General features: G+C 41.1%; 1 protein-coding gene across 4 annotated transcripts in view; it reads right to left on the bottom strand.

Annotated features, from left to right (window-relative positions):
- AFF1 (ALF transcription elongation factor 1) overlaps window positions 1-23,515 on the bottom strand; it is a 170,510-nt gene that overhangs the window by 5,010 nt on the left and 141,985 nt on the right. For 3 of the 4 annotated variants that reach the window (XM_067557130.1, XM_067557133.1, XM_067557134.1), the window contains 9 exons: window positions 20,036-20,133; window positions 16,581-16,845; window positions 14,922-15,013; window positions 13,605-13,668; window positions 8,436-8,572; window positions 7,191-7,262; window positions 6,486-6,579; window positions 6,337-6,380; window positions 4,533-4,762 (listed from right to left, as the gene is read on the bottom strand). In XM_067557130.1, the coding sequence (XP_067413231.1) occupies window positions 4,533-4,762; window positions 6,337-6,380; window positions 6,486-6,579; window positions 7,191-7,262; window positions 8,436-8,572; window positions 13,605-13,668; window positions 14,922-15,013; window positions 16,581-16,845; window positions 20,036-20,133 (1,096 nt within the window). The remainder of the gene's footprint in view (window positions 1-4,532; window positions 4,763-6,336; window positions 6,381-6,485; window positions 6,580-7,190; window positions 7,263-8,435; window positions 8,573-13,604; window positions 13,669-14,921; window positions 15,014-16,580; window positions 16,846-20,035; window positions 20,134-23,515) is intronic. The other variant, XM_067557132.1, reaches the window with a different exon arrangement.

The following is a 23,515-nucleotide window of genomic DNA, read 5'->3' as shown; positions in this document are numbered from 1 at the left end:
CCTGAATTATAGTTAAAATTTTTTAAAAATGATTTTTTTAAATGAAAAAACAGAAATTCCATCATGTGGAACCATACTGGCCCCCAGTAAGCATCCTCAGTAGGGTTCAGACCTTTGCATGCATAGCACAGACCTCTACTAGCTGAGCCAACAGAGTAACTGGTAGCAATAGCAGGCTTTATCCCCTACGTGGGCTAGTCCCTAAGTGGGGATATGAAAGACACACTTTGCCAGTGGGCTTCACACCTATTTGCAGATGCACAGGAATGTAGAGATTCAGGACTTCTGGGCTCAATTCTCAGTTCTGCGTGGGAGTGTATCTAATGGTTATGAACCCTTCTGCACCTGTGCCCCTAGCTTGTCTCGGTCCCTCTTTGTTCCTATCCAGTCCATCTAACCCACCTGTCACCCGCTCCGCTCCTACCTACCCCCTGACTCCTGAAACCCCCTTTTCTCTTTTTCCTCTGCCCATCCCCGTTCCTCACCTCTATGCATTCGAATCAGGCTCCCCCCCTCCTTCTCCACACTGTCTAGGCACCAGCAAAGGGGGCACTGATAACATAGGAGAGAAATTTCCTATGGCCCCTGGCAGACAGAAGGAGCAATTGCAGGATAAGTCCTGCTCGGCCCTTACAGTTCTGGGCTGAGTGGGCTCAGTAGCTCTGTGGGGGTGGCACATGCGCAGTCTGGTTGGCAGGTAGGAGCTGTAAGGGGTTGGAACATGCTGAGTGCTCATGGAATCCTTGGAGAATTTAGCTGTCAAACTCTGACTAGTCTGCTGAGCATGTGCAAACGGATATTTTTTTAGAGGCTTGTAAATCAGCCAAATTCAGGTGAATTTTCACAGTGACACACATCCCTGACACCAAGACAGCCCCCTGGCCAAATTTCAAGCCTTCGCTCCAAAGCTACATAAGGGTTGTAAGAAAACATGAAAACAAAACAAAAAAAATGAAAAAAAAAAAAACCCACAAACATTTCCTTCTCCTCAACCTCAATTCTGAGAAATGGCTGAACCACTGTTGCTAAAACTTTAAAAAAAAAAAAAAAAAAAAAAAAAGCCTGAGGCAGACATCCGGCATGGAAAAGTTCAGACTAAACAATTAAAGTTTGGCAAAGTTATAAGCAACCAAACACTGGGTCTTATAATGGGAAGTGTTAGGTAACCTTCAGTACAAGCAGTGCTATCAGCCTATAGGCAACTTTAAATCCCTATAAACTATAAACTAATAAAGCTTTTCCACCTACATACATGGAAGGAAAAAAGATTGTTATTTTTATATTTAAACTCTTGAGAGGTGCTTAAATACTATGGTGATGTGCTTATGTACTTGAATAGCCAGACAATGGTGCTGAGTACCTTCCAAAACCTGATGCACACCTTAATGAATTACTGAAGCACAGTCTGCTCTGTGTTGATGGAATTATAATATGCATCTTTAATTTTTTTAAATTTAAACCTGCCTAACATTTTTAAATGCAGTCTTTCCTTCCCCTTTAAAAACAGTTTGTAGCAGAAGAATATGGTAAAATAAAGAAATAGGATTTAAGATTCCTTTTCACTAATATTTCTAATACCCTCATCTGTAAGTTGACTTTTCTTTCAGAGTTTCATGGAGCTCTTTAACACCTATTTTACCATACCCCTTTGACTCCTCTCACTATTCTCATGAGCCTAGCTGCCCAGTCAGTAGTGCTTTAAAGCCCTCCAGCCATTTTCAACTCTCACTTTTTACTTTAAAAGCTAAATACCGAAATTTACAATATTTATGTTAACAGGTACAGAACTTTTTAAAAGTAGTGGACAAAGGATTTTTGCACCAATGTTTCTGTTATTCATATTCCCCAGCATCTAATTTACAACATGAGTGCATGGATCGTCATGAGGTGGCAGAGGGGTTTTGTGGGAAGATTAAGCAGAAATTGGACAGTTCCAAAGAAGTCCAGCTAGCCAGTTGGAACATGACTTTTATATAAATCTGTGACCAAAGCAAGTTATGAATTAAAATAACTTGAAATTGACAAATGTAAGTTCATGGACAAGAAAACACACATTAGGACATATGCTGTACCAGGCCCAAAAGGAGGAGGGGAAGCCAGAGGGGAACCAGTTGCAGCACCCTGATCCAGGGGATGGTTCTAAGATGGCCCAGGCATAAATTGGCTGTTCTAAATTACACGGACAGGACATGGCCTGTTATTAAGAACATAAGCACGGCCACACTAGGTCAGACCAATGGTCCATCCAGACCAGTCTCCTGTCTTCCGACAGTGGCTAATGCCAGGTGCTTCAGAGGGAACGAACAGAACAGATCATCATCAATTGATCCATCCCCTGTCGCCCACTCCCAGCTATTGGCAAACAGGGGCAAGGAGCACTTCAGAGCATGGTTTTGCATCCCTGCCCATCCTGGCTAATAGCCATCGATGGACCTATCCTCCACAAACTTATCTAGTCCTTTTTTGAACCCTGTTATAATCGTGGCCTTCACAACATCCTCTGGTAAAAGGTTCCACAGGTTGACTGTGCATTGTGTGAAGAAATACTTCCTTTTGTTCATTTTAAACTGCTGCCTATTAATTTCATTTAGTGACCTCTCGTTCTTGTGTTATGAGAAGGAGTAAATAACACTTTGCTTATCCAGTCATGATTTTATAGGCCTCTATCCTATCCCCCCTTAGTTGTCTTTCCAAGATGAAAAGTTCCATCTTCTCTCTCTCTCTCATATGGATTTCTCCTCATATGGAAGCTGTTCCACACCCCTAATCATTTTTGTTGCCCTTTCCCAATTCCAATACATCTTTTTTGAGATAGGGTGACCAGAACTGCATGCAGTATTCAAGATGTGGGTATATTATGGATTTATATAGAGGCAATATGATATTTTCCGTCTTATTTTCTATCCCTTTCCTAATGATCCCAAAGATTCTGTTAGCTTTTCGTGGCTGCTGCTGCACACGGAGTGGATGTTTTCAGAGAACTATCCATAATGACTCCAATATCTCTTTCTTGAGTGGTAATAGCTACCTGAGACCCCATCATTTTATATGCATAGTTGGGATTATGTTTCCAATGTACATCACTTTGCATTATGAGATCCATCTACTAATTGGGAACCATCAGAACACACTGCAGACATGGCACAGGAGCCAATTATGCCAGTTCTACATCCACTGAGGATTTCCCAACACTAGGCAATTGCCTATACTTCCTGTTCCTTTCATGCCACTGGTGTAAAAGGAGTTAAGCAGGGGGCCAACATATGGCCCATTAATTTTATTTTCTCCCCATTCTGCACCCCCACACTCCCACGTTTAATATCTGAGAAGCCTCCTCCTTTGGCATCTATTTTTTACATGGTAGATCTTAATGGCTCAGTTCTGACAAATTCCTATGGCATCATAATATTCTGAACAGACAACATACATATTTATTGTCTTTCTGTGCAGACATCAATTCCCTGTGAAATATTTACTACCAAAATACTTGTAATCTTTCCTCTCCTTATGTTAAGAGACCAGCATTAAGTGAGTTACTCTACCCATGGCTCTTCTCTCATAATTATCTACCTTGGGTTATACACAATGCCTAGCTCACATCCTGGCTTATTATCAATAGAAATACACTGGTTTTACAGTGTAGGTTTTTGTGAAGATGTAGTCCTTTAGATAGAAAACTTCTAATGCTGTAAAGCATTTTCTAACACTTTGCCCTGCCTGATTAAGCATAACAACTTATATTATAAGTCCCCCTAGTATTCTAACAAGACACGGCACTTTTTACTTTTATTCCTTCTTCAAGTTTGCCTTTTAACACATCCTTTTGCCCTCTGCAGCCTGCATTTCTGTGAAAAATTACATCACAAGCCCCATGTTAACTACTGACCATAATCTGAACTTTTATTCCTCTCTCACTATCTGTGCTGAGACACAGCAACATAAATTTCACCATGATAATGTCTGAGTAAAGAGTGTAACAGAGATTAGGGAATCCTATTTTCAAGGACTTAGCATGCAAACAGGAGTGATGTCAGTAGGGGGCCAATGCTCAAGCCCTGCTCATGCAGGTACTTCTATGAAGAGAGGCCAGAGCCACTGTTTTTAATGTTAAAAAAAAAAAAAAAATGAAAACAGGAGCTTAGACAAAAATAAATACAGCAGAAATGGATCTTCATAGACCAAGAATCGATAAGCTGAAAAAGTGAACAAATCGGAAAGAGTTTTGCAGCTCACCTTTAAATGGTGAGCTTGATTTTTACCACTTTAAATTGCTTTACCCTTTATTTTAAATTGATCAGTCTTTCGAAGACACCTTTTACATTAGAACAAACATCATACATCAGAAGCAAACACATTATACCAATAACATGCACATGTACCATAAACACCTTGGTTTATTTTAATACTGATTTTCTTTGGATTAAAATGTCCCTCTTTCAGGCAGTTTGCTGCCCTGGGTGTTAGGAGTTTTAAAAAAAGTGTCTCCAAACAAGCACAATATTAGACTGAGAAGCCTAGGAAATAAACCTTACCCTTATTCTTCCTGGCTAGTGCATCAGCTTGCTCCCAAATATCATAGGCATAGAGGATATAGGAAGTGATGTTGACGTAGGAAAAGGTTATGCTTGGGATATTATGTAGGGTGTTGATTGAAGAACCAATGGCCCCACTGCCACAGTTGCTAGCATTTGATCCTGGCTGGGAACTCACAGAACTAGCAGGAGAGGGCATCGGGGAAAGAGGAGAAGGTGTGCCTGTGCTTCTGAGGAAGAAGACAACATCATGAAGCTTTAAGGTAACAAAAGACCTTAAAACAAAACACCTAGATTGTCTGATGGTGGGTGGCTCATAAAAACAGAAGAGTTCTGGTGTTATATACACATGCTCAGCTGTGAAGTAAAAGGCTGAGGGCTACAGTGTGTTCACCACCAAGACAGGCAAGATATAGCACCAAATGCATTGCTTACTTAAAAAGTGAAGCCAAGATTTTCTAAAGTGACTTGTGATTTTGGGTGCTCAACTTAAGACACCTTCAAGGTGCCTGATTTTCAGAAAGTGCTGAGCACCCACTCAAAGTCCCAACTTGGGCACTCAACCTGTGCTCACTTTTGAAAATCTTGGCCTCGTTATTTAAGTATTTTGGCTAATGATTCCCATTTCAGGCAAGCATGGTCTCTTCATTAAAGAGTTTAGGCTTTTTGATAGCTATTCAAAATTAGTATCTCAATCCACATCACTTTGCAGATCTGCATCTGTGTTTACGGAAGCTTGAGACAGAACAGCTAGCTATTTGGTCAGCTAGTCCATCCTCCACAAACTGTGCAAAGTTGCACTACTATATACTCCCCATTGCTTCACCTAGTCCAGTTTTAAGTTACTCAAATGATGGGGTTTCCACCACTTTCCTTGAGACACTTTCAGTCTAATTAACATTGTGACAAGCTGTGGTAGGAGTGATGGTGCTTTCAGAACCAGTATTATAATACATGAGCATTCTTTCAAAATATTTTCAAAGAGTATTCATGGAATTACATGCCTAGCTTGCACATGGCAATTGCCACAACTGAATATGCACAAATGTCTAATTTGCTTACAAATTGCCAGTAAGATGCACACTTGGCCATTTGCTGGCACATATCCCTTATTTGCAAATGCAATTGCTTTAAGTGCATGCCTAGATTATTGAAAATCAGGTCAAGCATTAATTTGTAAAACAGCTTTTATGTTACTTTTGCTGCCACATCCACAGCAACTCTGAGGCAGACACACAAAAGTGGCAAAAAGCATCAATAATCAGCAACAAATTTTAAAAAACAACAACATTTCTGACAGAATTAATTCACAAGAAAGTGTCAAAACACCAGCTAAAAGCGAATCTAAAATTTAACATGTACTACAGCAAGTAGTACAACATCTGTATGGGGGGACAGGAGGGATGACAGATTTACATTTGCAAGTGCCAAGAGGAAGAAAATCCAACAGCTTTCATCTGTCCTCTATGTCTATTAACCCAGGACAAGGATTAAAAAAAACAAAGGGAGCTCTACAGTGTCTAATACATTCTCTGTTTCCCTGATCCTTTGACAATAATGTGTGAGACACACAGTGCGTTTATATTATCTGTAAAACAAACAAATCTATCAACTAAAATAAGTTGAGGTGAGGGAAAGAAATAAGCAGATAAATAAGTTAACAATATTATTCCAGCCCATAAAACTGGAAGAGAATCAATACATTCAACCCCCTTGCGAAAAAAAGTCTGCAATTCAAATGTTTAGGCTACTGCTTCTGTTAATACATTATGAGAAAGATTGTATTATGTATTTTAAATAATACCTTGCAACACAAGGAGAAGGTGCTTGTGTGACTCTGGAAGAATTCTGTAGCAAAGAAGAAAAGTGTAGTTAGATTTAGGTTTCACACTGACCTATACTGAATACTTGCAGCTAATTTGAAGTCTACTAAATAATCCAATTATACCCTACCTTGAAGTGTTCATTGAGGGTACGGGAATACTTTACTGCAGTGTCTTTTTTGTAACGAAACATTGCCATGTGCAGAATGGACTGGCAGCGCATGCTGTGAACAAAAACCAGGAATCAGTGTCAGAACAGTCTATGCCACGCCAGTAGCAATTCATCTTGTAGAGCCTGAGGACATACACATCCATTTTACTGCAAATTAAAGAAAGCTTGTGCTTCCTCCCCCCAATTACCCCAGATAGACACTCTGAGATGATCATGTCAGGGGGGAAATATAGGAACAGTCAGGGTCATGTTTTCAGCCTCACGGAAGTAGACGCACAACTCCTAACAGGTGTTATAGGCCTAATATACCCTGTGTCCAGAGCTGTCTTGGGTATGTTCAACTGTGACTTCAATTACACAGCTTAGAAACCTTGTCAGCCAAAATCACATTTCACCCTCAATTTAAGCCTTTGTGGACTCAAGTGGCCAGTATATCAAGTGAGAGTTAGAACCTCAACCTTACACACATTGTTCCCTACTGATATTCCAGTTCATTTTAAAAGGAGATACTTGAGAATTCACTCTACTAATTTTTTTTTCTGCATAAACTTGACAATATCAGTTTAACCCAACCCCTCACCCCTCAGAATAAAAGGTCTTGCAGGTTCAAAAAGAGAATATAAAGTGTTGCAACTGAGGAGAGGAAGAGGAATAGCCACATACCACAAAACAGCAAAGATTTTTTCATGTGCAGACGCCGAGGTATCTGAAAAGGGTTTTAATGTCATTATAAATCTATAAGAAAACAAAAAGAAAATTAATGACATTGGGGTAGATTGCACCCTCAGCAAGTTTGCAGATAACACTAAGCTAGGGGGAGTGGAAGATACCCTGGAAGGTAGGGATAGGATACAGAGTGACCCAGACAAATTGGAGGATTGGGCCAAAAGAAATCTGATGAGGTTCAACATGGATAAGTTCAGAGTCCTGCACTTAGGACGGAAGAATCCCATGCACAGCTACAGACTGGGGACTGACGGGGTAGGCAGCAGTTCTGCAGAAAAATTTTTTGATCAAAATATTCCATTTTTTTCCAAGGGAAAAAACCCACAAAGCTTTTCAGCAATATATGTTGTTTTTAGGTCAAACCCCACACATATTTTAGAAAGAAAATGAGAAAAAAAAATTGAATTAAAGAAGTTCCCAGGAAAAATTGGTCTTTTCCAACCAGCTCTAGAAAAGGAAGCTAGATCAGGACTGGAAACATTTACCAAACACTGACTGCACACGGATTAAGTGATAACTGATGTATTTCTATACGATTCATGCTTCCTTCAACTTATGGGGTAACTCACCTCCATCATACGAGAAGTCTACTGTAATTGCAAAATCCCCACTTGCAAAATAACAGCAAACAAAAAAAGGGAACGTGGCTAGGAGAGCTTGCTATAAATGTATTGGCAGGAAAGAGTAGGCCCAAGAACCGATCCCTGTGGGAACCCACTAGAGGATTTCCCACTGACTGTTACATTTTGAGACATATCAGTTATCCAGGCTTTTTAATCCATTTAATGTGGGTCATGTTACTTTTATCTCTCTCTAGTTTCTTAATCAAAATGTCATGTAACACCAAGTCAAACGCCTTTCAGAAGTTTACGTGCATTATATTAACACTATTTGCTTTTTTTGATGAGATTATAAATTTGGTTGATAAAGGTATCAAGTTAGTCTGACAGGATCTATTTCCATAACTCATGTTGATTAGCATTAATTATATTACTCTCCTTTAATTCTTTATTAATTGAGTCCAGTATCAACTGCTCCACTACCTTGCACTATCATGCAGCACCTAGCACCATGGGGTCCTCGATCACGACCGGGTCTCCCAGTACTAATTTAATACATGTAATAAATGGGGAAAAAATTTTAAAAAACCATGCTGTGGCACTGAAATGGCTTTACACTTACTTGAGGAGATCTATGGTATCTGTGAATATCAAGTATGCTGATTTTGGTGTTAGTGCATCAGATTCCATAGCAATTCCATACTCTATGAAGGAAAGGGCAGCCTCCAAGTACTGAAATGCCTTCGCAACCTTGTCTATCTGTTGGGAAGAAGGTGTTCATGGTTAGCCAACAGGAAAAATTATGGTTCTTCATTAATTTTTTGCCATATCTATGCCTTCTCTTTGCTTAGTTATGCACAGTTTGGACAGAAAGAGAAGTGTGGCCTCAGAACATTAACCAAGGAGTTTGAACTCTGATCCCAATAAAAATGTCTGTGACATCTCAGAAGTGAGCTGCACCTGTGATCTCTCCTCCAGGCTCTTTCCAAGTAACAGCCTCAACCTGCACTCTTCACAGAGTGGAACTCTGCAGTTCAGCCCACTGAAGATTGGACAGCTACAACAACCCCTACGTCACACCATCCTGCCAGGGTTACAGGGAAAGCAGCGTCTTATACCCCCTTACAATCTCTCTAGTAACTGATGGTAGCACTGCCTTTACTTCTCTCCAGGAAAATCCTAGGCTTTACCACTCATGGATTGGATCTCTGTGTGGCAGCACCCATTCCAAACTTAATACGACAGGCCGAACTGCAACTGAAACCTGCAAGATACTCTTATCTGTGTGCCTGCGATCAGCATCTGTTTAAAGTGACTCAGAACAGCTCCTTCCAAACAAGCATATTTGTCCATGTGCCCAAAGGTATGCAGCAAGCAGGGAGAGAGGGTTAAACCTATGAAGGCCCATGTACCTAGAACTTGTCTGCAGCTCACCAACTCTCTGAGAACTTGGGTGGGCCCAGATGTCTCAGACACATCCTTCAGAGTCCCCGTCTTATTTCCACTGCCTGTCTCAGTCTCTCTCCCTAAGAAGCTGGGGCCCGTTCCCTCACTAGGCCAGGCGTTTTAACACCTTAGTGTTCTTGTGACATTAATCTCTGGCCTTGGAAAAATAAGTGTGTCACCCTTCTGGTGATAGGCAGGTAGGTATTTTCCAATGACTGGTTCATCCATTGTTCTTTTAAGGACTCTTGGTATTCTCTCTGGAGATACCTTATCTCTGGCATTGTTTCATTTCATGCTTGTTTCCCCCCAAGAGCCTCCTTTGATTTAACTTTTTGCAGTGAGCCAGAAGAATATTAAGCAGCTAAACTGAAAAACATATGATATTCATACAAAATGATACACCTATCTCCTTTCTTCTCCAATGTCTTTTTAGCAAGACCACCCTGGGAAAAGAGAAGAACAATTCTAAATGAGGGAGAGCCCAGAGAATGTAAATCCACTACACCAGTGGAATTTTAGCTTTGAATTTAAAGAGAACATGTGTCAAACATACATTCATGTTTAAGCAATAAATATGTTCTTTGCTTGCTATTAACACTATTATATAAACTTTTGGAACATCATAGCTTAATTTTATTCTCAAATTATGTATTTGGGAAAATACCCCACACAATAGGTTTGTCATATGGTTTGAAATTTATCCTGCTTTTGGAAGAAAATGCTGCATTTATCTTTACTTGCAAGTGCTTAAGTTATGAAGTTTTACAGTAAAGTAGTTTGGTGGATTTTCTTATTCTGAAAAGATGTTTAATCCTTTATAATCCAAGAAGCCTGCATGCTAAGAGCCAAAAGTGAGAGACCCAATTCCATATGAATTAGTGCACCTGCATTTGCACATGCAGTTATCAAGACTTCATGCACAACTTGGTAGAACCCTGTAAATCTGTGGATATCCACTTTATCACAGCATCTGCGGACATGTTTGCAGATTGTGGATGGATGCGGATCCAAATTTTGTATCTAGAGCCCTGCAAATCTACAGATGACCACTTTTGTACACAGGTATCTGCTTTATATCCACAGACCATGTTTGCGGATCAGATGTGAATATAAATTTTAATTGAGCACATTCAAACTGCCTTTTGTATATCCAAATGAAAAATTATATGCTCAGATATGGTAGCTGTGTATGCAAATGTAGAAATACAAATATGTACACATTTTTGCAGGAATAAGTTAATGTCTTTAAATACTGTCTTCTGTTGTGAAGGCACTTTTTGCAGCAGCATACACTTGTGATCAGCTTGGTTTGAGATAACTGTAATAACCTTGAAATGTATTTTATCCTAAATTACTGACAAGCACTCTCAACTTTAACTTCATTTTAACAGATATTTTTCTGGGAGTTTTCTTGGTTTCCTTTTCAATTAAAAATGTCAGACATGCACCATAAACAAAGAAACCAAAGAAAATGCTACCATGGAATATTTTGAAAATATTAAGTTTTTTAAAAAATGTTATGTACATTTTCACTGATAAAATCCGACTGCTTTTTGCTACTCTGGAGCAGTACAAAACAGCCAGAGGATAATGGACAGTTAAAATAGGTTTTCAGATGCTTTGCATCACTAGCGCAGTGCAATGCAGCTGGAGCACATATTCCAGTTTCCCCCTATCTCCTGTCATCCCGTCACAGTTCTTATGCTAATGGGTTTCTTTGGGGGCATCTCACTCAGGTCTCGGATCTCACCCCATCACCTCTCTCAAGGTGGAATCATGAGATTCTCCCACTTCCAGACTGGTGCAGTTTTCTATGATCTACCTCAGCAGGTCTCACTGCTTCCCAGACCCTGTGGTTCTGTTCCCTTCAGGTAACCAGGGACTAGACAGCCTTCTTAATGCAAAGTATTATTTATTAGAACAATAGCATTTCAGAAGGAAAAAACCACATTAAATAACAATAAACCAGTTTGTACACACACCATCTTTTCCCTAAGTCTTACCATCCCCAGGGACTGAAAAGGCTTAACTCCTTCAGACACATCCCTTTGCAGAATCTGTTTGTGTCAGCCTCTCTCTCTCAATTGTGCTTCTTACAATTGCCTTCCTTCTCCTGAGAAGGGCTTTTTAATTGCTTAGAGGATCTCCAGGCTCCCAGCAAAACAAGGCTTCCAACTTGTTGAAGACAGGACACAGGATCCCAGAAGCTAACAGCATGCCCCCACTGTTTCTCAAAGGTGTTCATATATGGGAAGTCATTGTGTTGTCTTCCAGCATAGATCCCACTGAATTTGAGCATCACAGGTATATAATGAACATTGCACTACCCTAATACAAGTTATATAGCCTCTCCCAGTAACTAGGTCACATATCAATATCCTTAAATTATTACATAGACACATGTCTGTCAGACCTCCAAAACCCCTCTCCTTCTTCCTCTAGTGCTACCAACTCCTGTTATTCCATCCTGAGATTCAAAATTTTTGGAGTTTATCTTAATGCCCCAGCTGTTGGAATCAAGAGATTTTGAGAATCTCAGCTTCCACTTTTCGAAAGTAAATTTCTAGCCCTCATGGTTGCAGAGAAAAGCTTGAAAACATGTAGCGAGGACACCCTAAAGCTCAGAAACTAGAGAAATCAAAATGTATTTTGTAAAATGTCATATTTTAAGCCAATCGATAGTTTTAAGTGCCTACCTCATGATTTTTGAGCACTTGATGTTGGCAATAATGTACCTTACACCGCAAGCAGTGCTTTCAACACACGCACTCGCATGCATACACGTCTGTGTCAAATACTTATTCCACTCTCTGCTAGTGTGCACGTATTTTCATGCATTTTACAGTATATCTTCAGCAATGCATGACACATGATAGAATCGTCAACGACTTTCCAGAATATGATGGGAAACACGATACATAATGGATAGAAGGTTGAACTGCATATAATATCGAGGGACGATACAACAGCAGATTTTAAGAGGACAACATAAACTGAAAAGGACAACAAGATGTGTTATGTTATGTCAGACTGCATCCATAACCTATTGATACCTGGATAATTAACCCAATATGTACTGTTTAGTATGTCTGGTTTCTTCTTAATCTACTATGTTTTTCAAGTTCATTTCTTATTCCCACATCCTTCCCCTACCCCACTATTTAGTTTTTAGGTGCAAAAGTGTTGTGCTGTGAATAAAATAATAAAAAGGCATAATTAATATACACAAAGTGTGAAATTGGTGCTATGAAAGTGAGGAACTAAGAGCCTGATCTTGCACTACTGAATTCAAATGAGACTTTTGCCATAATTGTCAATAGGAAGAAAACCCCAGGCCTTAAAAGCATTAGCTAGAGCCAGGAATAAGGGATTTGGATGGCTATTTTCCATTTAATTTTAATGGTGCCAAATCCTCTAGGGAGCTTTGAAAAAATCTCAGCATTATTTTTTAAGTAGGAAGAAATTAGGATTAGGATAGAACGTAAATCATTTTCACTTCTGATCTAAGTAGTGTTTTTATAAAGGATCTTCTGAGATGAAAGGAACTGGCTAGATCCCTCCAGTTTGTCTATTTTAGCGGAAGCATCTGAAAGTTATAAACAAATAAATCCCTGAATTTTTATTTTACAGATACATTACAGAGGGCAAATGCTCCTGTTACTTGATTGTACATAACAATGAACAAAAAGTATGTTTAATTATGCATGTCATTAAGCTAAACACACCTCTGAGAAATCCAGGTAATCACAGTTACAGAGCTCATTTTCATTCTTGTTTACGAGAAGCATAATTATAATTTCAAATAGTAGGCTGTCTTAAAACTGACTATTCAATCCAGTCCATCTTTCAAGGGCTTTGTGACAGTTTTGCAAAGCAAACAGACCTGCTAACCTTGTACAAATGTGTACAGGTTTGAACTTGGTCATATTGACTTTCAATTGTGTTTTGTGGGACTCATTTTCTATATCAGGTCAAAGGACCTAATCTTGACATAGCTCAGACTTTAGTGGATATAAGCCACGTTCACTTAAAAAAAAAAAAAAATTAAGAGCTCTTCATTTAACTGAGAATAATATGAACAGATCTTTCTGTATATACTAGATTTGAATGTGACAACTGAATTTAACACAGAATTAATCTATTTTGAACTTCTTGACCCTGCAAGATAGGATTTCGTGGCATGTGTCCTGAGAGTAGTAGGCTGTATCTTGACCAATAGGCACAGAGAACTAGGTGGGAAGGAAAGAATGAACACAGAATATGTGCAAAAAGCCCACCTTCATAAGAAAGCCCCAGGTTTGTTTAGAAAACCCTTTAACACTTCCAGCACAAGGCCGAGACTTACCATTGTGTCAGCTTTGTGCTTCAGTCTTTTGGCCTCCTCTATGTGATACTCCATCGGATGTTGTCTGAATTATTAGGGGTGAGGGAGAGGAGAGAGACACAAAACAAAAAGATGGAGTGAGTGGCAATTTTAACATCACATTACAAGGATCCTGTAACTGCTGTGTGGGCTGCTGCTCTAATTATTTAAAGAATTATCATCACCACCAACTGAATACTGTCAGGCTGTTTGGCAATGCACAGAAATCAAGTTCCTGCTGGAGGAGCTTGCAGTCTAGATCTCAAGGACAGCCTATGAGAGCTATGTTAGAAGAACGTTCAGGTTGCACTCTTAGGTATTCAAAAGTCAGGAAATTCTAGCTTACATTGGAAAGACAAGTTTAACTCTGCCCTCCTGCGTGTGCGCGTTAATTTAATTAAATGATCTTGTCTTGCTTTTCAAATACAATACAGCATACGTATCTTTCTACCACCTTTTATTTTGCATGTGCAACACTTTGTAGTACTGTTCGCTATTCTAGGTATTCCAGCCAGAGTCCATTAAACTCATTTGGATGCAAGATACACAGTGAACGAGGCTCTTATAGAACCCTGCCTTGTTTAATGCATGTTTTGTAATGCATACTTCCAGCCACGTACACCTCCATGCATTGGACTAATGTATTTGCTGTATAAAGTGTGCACAGCCCACTGTGTACTCATAAAACTAGCAGAGAAATAAGCAGGGCTCTGCAGAGACTATTTCTCAGCCTGAGCTAAAAAGCACACAAATCGCACTGCTCATGGATAAATAGTGCAATTTTCAAAGTCTCATAATTCAGTCAAATAAAAAACAATGTTCACGGATGCACACAAAGGCAGCTCAGGAAGGGTGATTTCCTTCTCAAATGATGTGTAATTTCTACACTGGCTGCTCTCCACATTAGAGCTGCTGTGAGAAAAAGGGAGACAAAAAAAAATTTTTTTTTTTTTTTTTAAATAAACGGGAAGTCTCTGCTGGGTTACCCACACACTGGCTACAGGAAAGCAGCACGTTTTAGGGAGAGATCTGAATGGAGACAGGGAGATCATAAGGATACAAGGAAAATAAAGTCCTAAACAAAAGGGAAACTATAATAAGTGACCGAGAGACGTGACTGGGAGAAGGATACAACTCAGGGAGGAAGTGAGAGCAGAGATCTAAGCAGAGGTAGCACTGTGCAGAGACTTGAAATTGAGGACAAGAAGTTCATATCTGGCACAAAGTTAAGGTACTCAAAGGACAATGAAGATGACATGACTGGTGTGAAGGAGAGGATGATATAAAGAAAAACCTTACTTTTCCAACTTGATTTGAGGTCTCCTTGGCTTGGAAATACCATTTGGCAAAGAAGGCACCGGGAAAGGTTTTTTGACATCTCCTGAAGGTCCCTGGGAAGTCATCAGGCAGAGAAGAACAAGTCAAGGAATTTGTAATCAAAAGCAGTTTTAAAAGCTTTGGGTTCCCAAATTAAAAAAGAAAATGATTAATCAATCCCAGAATATATTTTCCTCTCTCTCTCTCTCTCTCTCTGTAAAGGAGGCAGAAACATGCATTCTTACACGACTGCTTGTAATTTTCAACATAATGTGAACTTTTCCTGAAGGGGAGAAATTACGTAACAGGTTTTCCTTGCTACTGAACCTAGAGCTGTATTTAGCAGGACAATGCAACAGTGAATTAAGGCAACACTAAGGCTGATAACAACCCTGTTTTCTCGGCCTCTAGCAAAGTCTGGTACAAACAAGATCTACTCCATTCCATCTACTCCACTCATACCCTTGCTAGCTTAACCTGAGGGTGTGAGACAGCAGATGCTGAATTTAAGTTAATAGCTGAAGACTCTAGAATAGCACAGAGTTAAAACAGACATCTGAAGCTGAACAGTGCAACTGCCCACACCTTCTAAAAACAAACAAATGAACAAACCCAGGATTACACATATCCATCCAAACACAAATGGCAACATAACGTGGATTTTATAACCTGAAAACACTGAGAATTATCCACAAGACTCATCAACTCTGCTGTGAAACAATTTTAGAAATAATACATACGAACTCAAACCCAGGTCCTATTCAATAACAGAGGCCTGCTTTTTAAAGGGACCTCAAGCCAAAAAAAATTTTTTTAATAGGCTGATTTTGCATACGCAAAGATTGCGCCTATAAATGTGCCTACTCAAAAATAAGGCCACTACTGAAAACGTGGCCCTATAACCCAAACATCATCTTTTAAATTTATTCATCCTCCTAATTATTTGCTCACTAGTAGAATGAAGATAGATGGGAAACTTTATGGAAAGCATCAAGTTAAATTGCCTTTAACAGCACAGGTCACCTAGGGGCTGTTACAAAGTACAATGAAGTCAATGTAAACACCCCCATTGATGTCACTGGGCTTTGGATCAGACCCCTATTGCACAACTGAAGTTGCTGGATAGTTTAGTCTCAACGAGCAGATGTCCCCCCTCAAAGGACATTTTTCTGGAACAGCGAATTCTTAGTAAGTCATATAAATGACTTAAAAACCTATTATAAATAAGTGCATTTTGCAAATTAGCAAGTAAAATTAGCAAACAATGGAAAAGCAAAGACGCTGCAGTACAATCTCAGCTTTATTTTGTTATCTGTCGTTTTAACAAAGTACAAATCATTACAAATAATAAACAAGCAGTGTATTTTGTAATAAACAATGAAGTCTTTGTAATCAGAAACCTCAGCCCAGTCTCTGCTTTTTTATACCACTGGGGAGAGCATGCTGATTTTTGGTCAGCAAGATTTTGCTAGACAGGCTAACAACAACTGAGTGAGAAAAAAAAAGTGTGTAAAAACCCACAGTGTCACTCATTCACATAGCTTGTCCTTTAAAAACGTTAAGGAAAAGAGAAGAACGTTTCTGAATAGAATGGCAAAGCACTCATTGCTAGCATTAAATGCTCCACCATTAACAACTTACACCTCCTTTGTTGCTCTTAGAATGTTCGGAATGCTTCCCTTCCACTTTCCTATGCTTGGAGGATGAAGAATCCTTGTGGCAGCTCTTGCTCTTGGCAGTGCCGTTATTTGTGGCAGGCGGCTGGCTGCAGGTACTGCTCTCACCCTTGTATCTCTTTTGTGCCATCTTGGCTGGCTTCTGTGCAGGCTGAGTGGCGGACATTGGTGGCAGTGGCGGTGGAAGCAGGAGCTCTTTCTTCAGTGTCTCGGATGGAAATTTGGACACTCTGGAGATGGAAAATGAACTTATCATTTAGGGTGTTCATGGTATATAAAAAGGCTTTAAAAAGTTAATTACATGGTGTAATGATTCTGTTTATTCAGCTGGAGACTCTGGAAATGTGAGATGACTAACTAAAAAAGAATCCATCAAAGCATGAGGAAACTTTAGGGACTTTCTGGCCATTTAGAAAACATGTCCTCAACTGTCAACAACATGCAGGAAAATTATCTCTGAAGCAGCAATAAAGATAAAACGTCATGTTTGTTATTAGAGAAAAGTTTTATAGCTAAATGGCTTGGGGGGCTTAAGAAGAGCAAACACCCCAAAACATAGCCACCTTCCCATTTCTTCCTTTTTCAGGGATGCATGAGAGACTAGAATCTCTGGAAAAGGACTTCCTGAATGGTGCAAACTACCACAGCATGTAGTTCCTTTGAAGTGGCTTACCCCAGCACTGACCTCTCTTATTTGGCAGAATGCATCTTCTGTCCCTAGCGTCAGATGATATTCCTCATCATCTCAGATCATATCCTTTCATAAAATTAAGATGAAGTGAAGACTAGCCAGTTAAATTAGCTTGCACAGAACTGCTAAAATAGAGACACCTAGTTCAAGGGACAGGGATTTACCAGTTTTGTTCTATAGGTTAGGGAGTGAGGTTACCACTAGCATTAGTTTGGAATTTTTTGACAAAACATTTTTCCATTGGAAAATGCTACTTCGTCAAAACAAACGTTCATTGGATGGTTTCTGAGATCCAGGATGGAATTTGAGAGAGAGACAGACAGAGACTGACTCAGTCTATAGCCCGATCGCCAGGGTGCTCACCTAGCACATGAGACCCAGGGTGAAGTCCCTGCCCTGAATCATTCTCTGGGCCTGATTACAGGCCATTCTGAAGTGGCACACTCAATCTCTCTTTTTTGTTTGTTTTGTTTTGTTTTGGGTGAAAAATTTCATGAGGTCTCATTTTCATCCCAGTGCAGAATGGACACAAATGTTTAAACCTTTTTTGAAAACAGAATTCTTGTCTTTCGGCCAGTCCTAGTTACCATATGTTTATAGAGTCTCTCATCATCACAAGCCAGATTTAAATCGGTGAACTCTGGCAGCTGTATGCCACTTCTATAATCCTCACTTAACTGGCCACTGGCGTTCACACCTTGCAGCTTCTTTGGGTTGTCAAAGAGGCACAAGACATCTGGCGTGGACCAGCCAATCTGGCCCCAAGATCTTTACTGACTGGAGTCCAAAAGAAAATACCGAAATAACCAACCCATTCAAGCCTATCGCATTCAGGAGAAGAGACAAGACATGGCTTTGTACCATTCCCTAAAAGAACCTCTAGCTCTTGTTGGGCCCAAGGGAGAACAACATTCCAGAACCTGAAGACCTTCCACTAATAATGCCCTGCTGCAAACATCTAGACATTTAAATACAGGGACTGTCAGTGCAGAGACCTCACTCAATATCAACTGCCTTAGCGTTTTCCCTGCAGAGAGGCAGTAGTCTCAGATAGCTAGACTCAAGCCATGAAGACGTGTATAGATCAAAGTCAATTACTTTTGGGTCCAATTCAAACTAATAGATGCCACTTCAGCTGCTAGAGATTTGGTGTTATAGCCCCCTTCAGCTAATGCTGCCAAGCAGATGGGTAGCTGCATGCTGCACTAGCTGTAGCATACAAGTGATCAGCACCCATGCAAAGTGCATTGCAACAATTTGGTTGAGTTACAAAGGCATGGACAACTTTGACAAATCCAAGAGAAACATTGCAACTACAATGCTGGGTGCTGAGGAAAGACATTTTTGGATACTAATGCTACCTGGGACTCCTGAAGTATTCAGGGTACAAAAGACACCGCAAAATTGGGAATCTTTTGGGTAAGAGATTGACAAACTGGAAGTAGGAACCACTCCCACTCTACTAAAAAAAGTATCTGTTTTCTGGATAAGACTTTGGCTGGTCTACTCTCATTCAAGTCCCAATCAAGGCAGGGCACTGAGAAAAGCAAAGACATTGCACCATCTGGGTCTGATTAAAGCAAGAGAGTTGCACGTCATCCGTGTACTGAGGACAGCACAGCCCACATCTTCCCACTGTCTCCTCAGCAGCCTCAAATATGCAAAGAGTGACAGAACAGAGCCCTTCAGAACCCACAAGTCACTCAGAACACATGGTTCAATCATCCAACACCACCATCTGTGACCTCTAGGACAGGAAAGAGTGGGGACCAGCTAGGGTCTGTAGGCAAGTTGCCAAAACCGCATGGTTAGCGGTATCAAAGGCAACTGACAGATCTAATAGTATCACCAGTAACACCTGATTTTTGTCCATCATTAGGTTATCACCAACTAAAAAGACAAGTGTGGTCTCCATATCAGAACCAAACTAAAAACCAGACAGACATATCAAGGAAATCTGAGGCAACTAGATGACCAAGTTCTTTACCAACAAAGCACTGCAGCACACATTTAACTTTAAACATTTTAGTAGTTCCATAGAAGTCATGTGTTTAAAAGTTAAGAACATGCTTAAGTGCTTGCTTAATTGGAGTCTTAGAGAGCAAAGACAGTTCACAGCATGCCAGAAGCCTCTCCTCTAAAGACAGAGCTATTGGTCAGTCAGGGAACTGGCAATCACAGCTTCTGGGTTCTCTGTCCTGCTGTAGCCCCAACTCCCTGTGTGATCTGGGGACTTAATTGATTTCTGCCTCAGTTTCTGCATCTGTAAAATGGGTTCTGTACCATCCTCTCTCATGGAGGGATTATGTGCCTTTAACTGTTTGTAAAGCACTGCAATCCAGATAAAAAATTGCTATGAGTATTATTATAAACTTTGCATGCACAGCTTCCAAATAATAAAAATGACTGCAGAGGCTGAAAGATGGTGGGAAGAAACTGCAGATAGCAAGGAAAAGGAGGAAAACAAAAACAAAACATTCTTTTATTATTTTGTCCTGAGATAGTCCAAAGGGCTCAGGTCCAGATTTTTAAACGTATGTGTATATGCTGTTGGCACAAAGCTGTAAATATAAATGTGTACCACATTACATTTCAGATAGCATATATATCACATTAAGCAATACCATACTTGCAGGTATGACAAGGGAAAGCAGCTCCTCAACAAAACCCTTTTTTTAAAAGAACTCAATTTCATTCCTTTTTCAGGCATATCACCACTTTATACTCACTTCATTTTACTGGAGTCTTTGTGACTTGAAGATGACAATGATTTGGTTTCTTTCTCCAACTTGATTTTCTTCCTATCAGTCTCGTTCTCCGCTTCTCCCTATTGAAAGCAGATCACCACCATTTAGGCTCTAAAAACACATGTAAAAGTGCAGGCCAATATAGCTAAATTTGATTTTCTAATGTTAAAATAAAAATACTGAAAATGACAACATGCAAATTCAGATCACAGCTGATTAATCTAAACTTCAGTTTCCTTCTAAAGAATTCCAAATGACATTTTCTCTTGTTTTGCTAGAAGAGATTTGTTCTGGTAGATGGAGTGGAAATGCTAACCCTCTCCCTTCCCCAAAAGAAAAAAGTAAAGTATTTACTGACTGATGCTCGTGACAGCAAGTATTTCTAAATCCGCTCTTGTTGTTTTGTTGCTAATGAATATGAATTATACAGAGCACAAAGCTGAAGCATATAAAAATTCCTTCTAGTCATTAATGGTAAGTGATTGTGTTTTGTGATATGCCTCGCCTGCCAAAAGGAAAATAAAGCACACTGGAGAGTGAAACCACACAGATTGCCCCAAGGTCATTTCAACAGGAATAAGATACAGACGGAAACAGGAAAAAAGAATTGGGGGGAGAGAGGGGAACAATTGTCCAGATGCTCCCTCTAAGAAAACATCAGCTTCTCAGGCAAAGAGATAGCGAGAAAGAGCTGGGTAAATAAAATTTTAAAATGTATTACAAGTTCCGTGGAAATCATTTGTGTATATTTGTCAAATTATCAACTGGTTGAAAAACTTAAAAACTATTTAAGAAATACTGCAAAATTTGAATGAGTTAATCAATCTGTCCTGCCCACATAGCACTTGGTACTAACTAAACGCATAGGGCTCAATCCTGTGAGGTACCAATTGCCATCAACTCTCATTGACTTCAAGAGATGTGCAGTACCTCACAGGATTGGACACTTTATAAGAGTTGTGTGGCTTTAAATATATTCACTTGGCACTCAGTCTGTCAAACTCCTTAATTGAGAAACCAGAGGATTTTTTTTTCCTGAAGGGAAAAGACAGTTACTAACATTCTGTAACTGTTGTTCTTTGAGATGTGTTGCTTATGTCCATTCCATGCTAGGAGTGTATGTGCGCCACATGCACTGGTGCCAGAGATTTTTCTCTCAGTGGTATCCGTAGGGCTGGCTCTAGTGCCCTCTGCAGTGGCACGTATATGCACTGGTATAAGGGTGCCGCCGGCCCCTCCTCCCTTTTCTTGCTGGAACTCCAATAGAGGGAAAGGATGGTGGGTCATGGAATGGACATGAGCAACATATCTCGAAGAACAACAGTTACAGAAAGTTAGTAACTGTCCAATCTTTTCGAGTACTTGCTCATGTATTTGCTCATGTCACCATGCTAGGTGACTCACAAGCAGGACCTCTGGAGGTGCTCCAGGAGTTCACAGATGTGCCGATTGCAATACCACTCTGCCAAAGCCCACATTGTCCCGGGTCTGTTGCATGATAGTGTTGTGTGATGTGAAGGTGTGGACTGAAGACCAAGTCGCAGCCCTGCAAATGTCCTGTTTTGGGACCTGGGATAGGAAAGCCGCTGCCGAAGCCTGGTCTCTTGTCAAATGGGCTGTCAAAGTGGCAGGAGGAGTGACCTTTGCCTGCTTATAGCAAGTATGGATGCAGGAGGTGATCCAAGAGGTAATCTTCTGTGATGAGACTGGAAGACCTTTCATTCGCTTGGCCACCACTATGAAGAGCTGTGTGGATTTCCAGAAGGGCTTAGTTCTCTTGATGTAGAAGGCCAGACTTGCTTGACGTCCAGGGTGTGCAAGCGTCTCTCCTCACTAAAGCTGTGCAGCTTCAGAAAGAGGACTGGCAGGAAGATCATTTTATCATAGAATATTAGGGTTGGAAGGAACCTCAGGAGGTCATCTAGACCAACCCCCAAGATGTCTTGGTTTACAGGAAACTGTGACACTACCTTTGGTAGAAATGCAGGGTGAGGGAGCAGCTGAACTGTATCCTTGTAAAATACAATATAGGGAGGCTCCGATGTTAGGGCCTTGATTTTGGAGACATATCTCGCTGATGTAATTGCCACCAGAAAGGCAACTTTCCATGACAAGTGGAGAAGAGAGCAGGTCGCCATAGGCTTAAAGGGGGGCCCAGTGGGTTTAGACAGAGATAAGTTGAGGTCCCATGGGGGAACTGGGTCTCTGACCTGCGGAAAGAGCTTTTCAGGAATCTGGCCCTCATCTCACAGGAAAAGACTGATCTGCTCTGAATATGTGGGTGAAAAGCTGAGCTGGTCACTATGTGTACACCTTAATCAACGATAGAGCCAGGAGTGGGTGACTGTTCCTCCATAACTGGGGTAGCCTCCTCAAGGGGAATCACCGAAGCCCTCTCTGCTTAGTCTGATTCCTTGTCCAAATCCGGGGATGAGCATCTCTCAGATGTTCCTGAGACCAATCACTGTTGCTATGATCCTGGCACAGTAGAGAATCTCCATGGGTTCCAGAATTGCCATGGTCCAGGCCATTGCATTGATGGCCATGAGCCTGGTGTTAGGGCAGGGAGAAGGCCACTGCTATGGTGAGGTACCCTTGGCTCCCGGGCAAGGCGACCTCCTCTCCCTAGGAATACAGGGGTCCTCCTCTGAAGACCTGTTTCCAGCTCCTTAGAGCGCCGTTGGGTGTGGTACTCTGGTGCTGGGGAGCAGTGCCACGGTTCTGCCAATCAACGCTGAGCATCCTAGGTTGTCGATGATGCTCTGACAACTGGTAGTAATGCTGCGGCTCCAAGGATTGGTGTTAGAACCCTAGTGCCCTATGTTGAGGCTCTGGGACTTGGTACCAAGAGTCTGGGGATCAGTACCAGGAATCTGGCTGTTGTCATTGGTGCTTTGGGGACCAGAGTGGGTCTGGAGACCACTATCAGGGCGCTGGTGATCAGTGGGGAGATTAGGGAGCGGTGTCAAGGACGTGTAGGGAGCCCCCTTCACAGGCTTGCCCCTGGACTCACTCTTGGCCGACTGCCCCAGCATGGAGTCTCATTGCGAGAGTCTATCCTCTTGAGGAGTAGGCGGCACCAGGAGCAAGAGCAGGTCCTTGGGTGCTTGAAAGGTCTCGGGCGTAGATGGTACAGCAAGGTACCGGGTACTCCTATTGCTGCCCGGTGTCAGAGGTGGGTTCCAGGGTGGTCTGGGAGCTCTGCTGGGTGAGGCCACACCCAACCCGAGTTCCGGGAAAGACAAGCGGCCCGGCATGGGTCTCAGCTCTCTCTCCACTCCCTGTTTGTCCTTCTTAAGGATCGGGGAGTGCCCTCTCCTGGTGTGCGGCTTCTTTGGCACCAGGGATGGAGATTGGTTCCGGGATGAACTTGGTGCCGGGGGTGTTGCTTCAGGTGGACACAAATGTACTGGGTGCTGTATCTGAGCAGCTCAGCTCAGAGTCTAGTCTGAGGGGCAATTC

Source organism: Emydura macquarii, unplaced genomic scaffold (assembly GCF_026122565.2).
Source record: "Emydura macquarii macquarii isolate MOO-44397 ecotype Brisbane River unplaced genomic scaffold, CSIRO-AGI_Emac_v2 contig_1790, whole genome shotgun sequence".
Lineage (NCBI taxonomy): Eukaryota > Metazoa > Chordata > Testudines > Chelidae > Emydura > Emydura macquarii.
The sequence above is the reverse complement of the archived record's forward strand: the minus strand, read 5'-3'. Positions and strand labels throughout refer to the sequence as shown.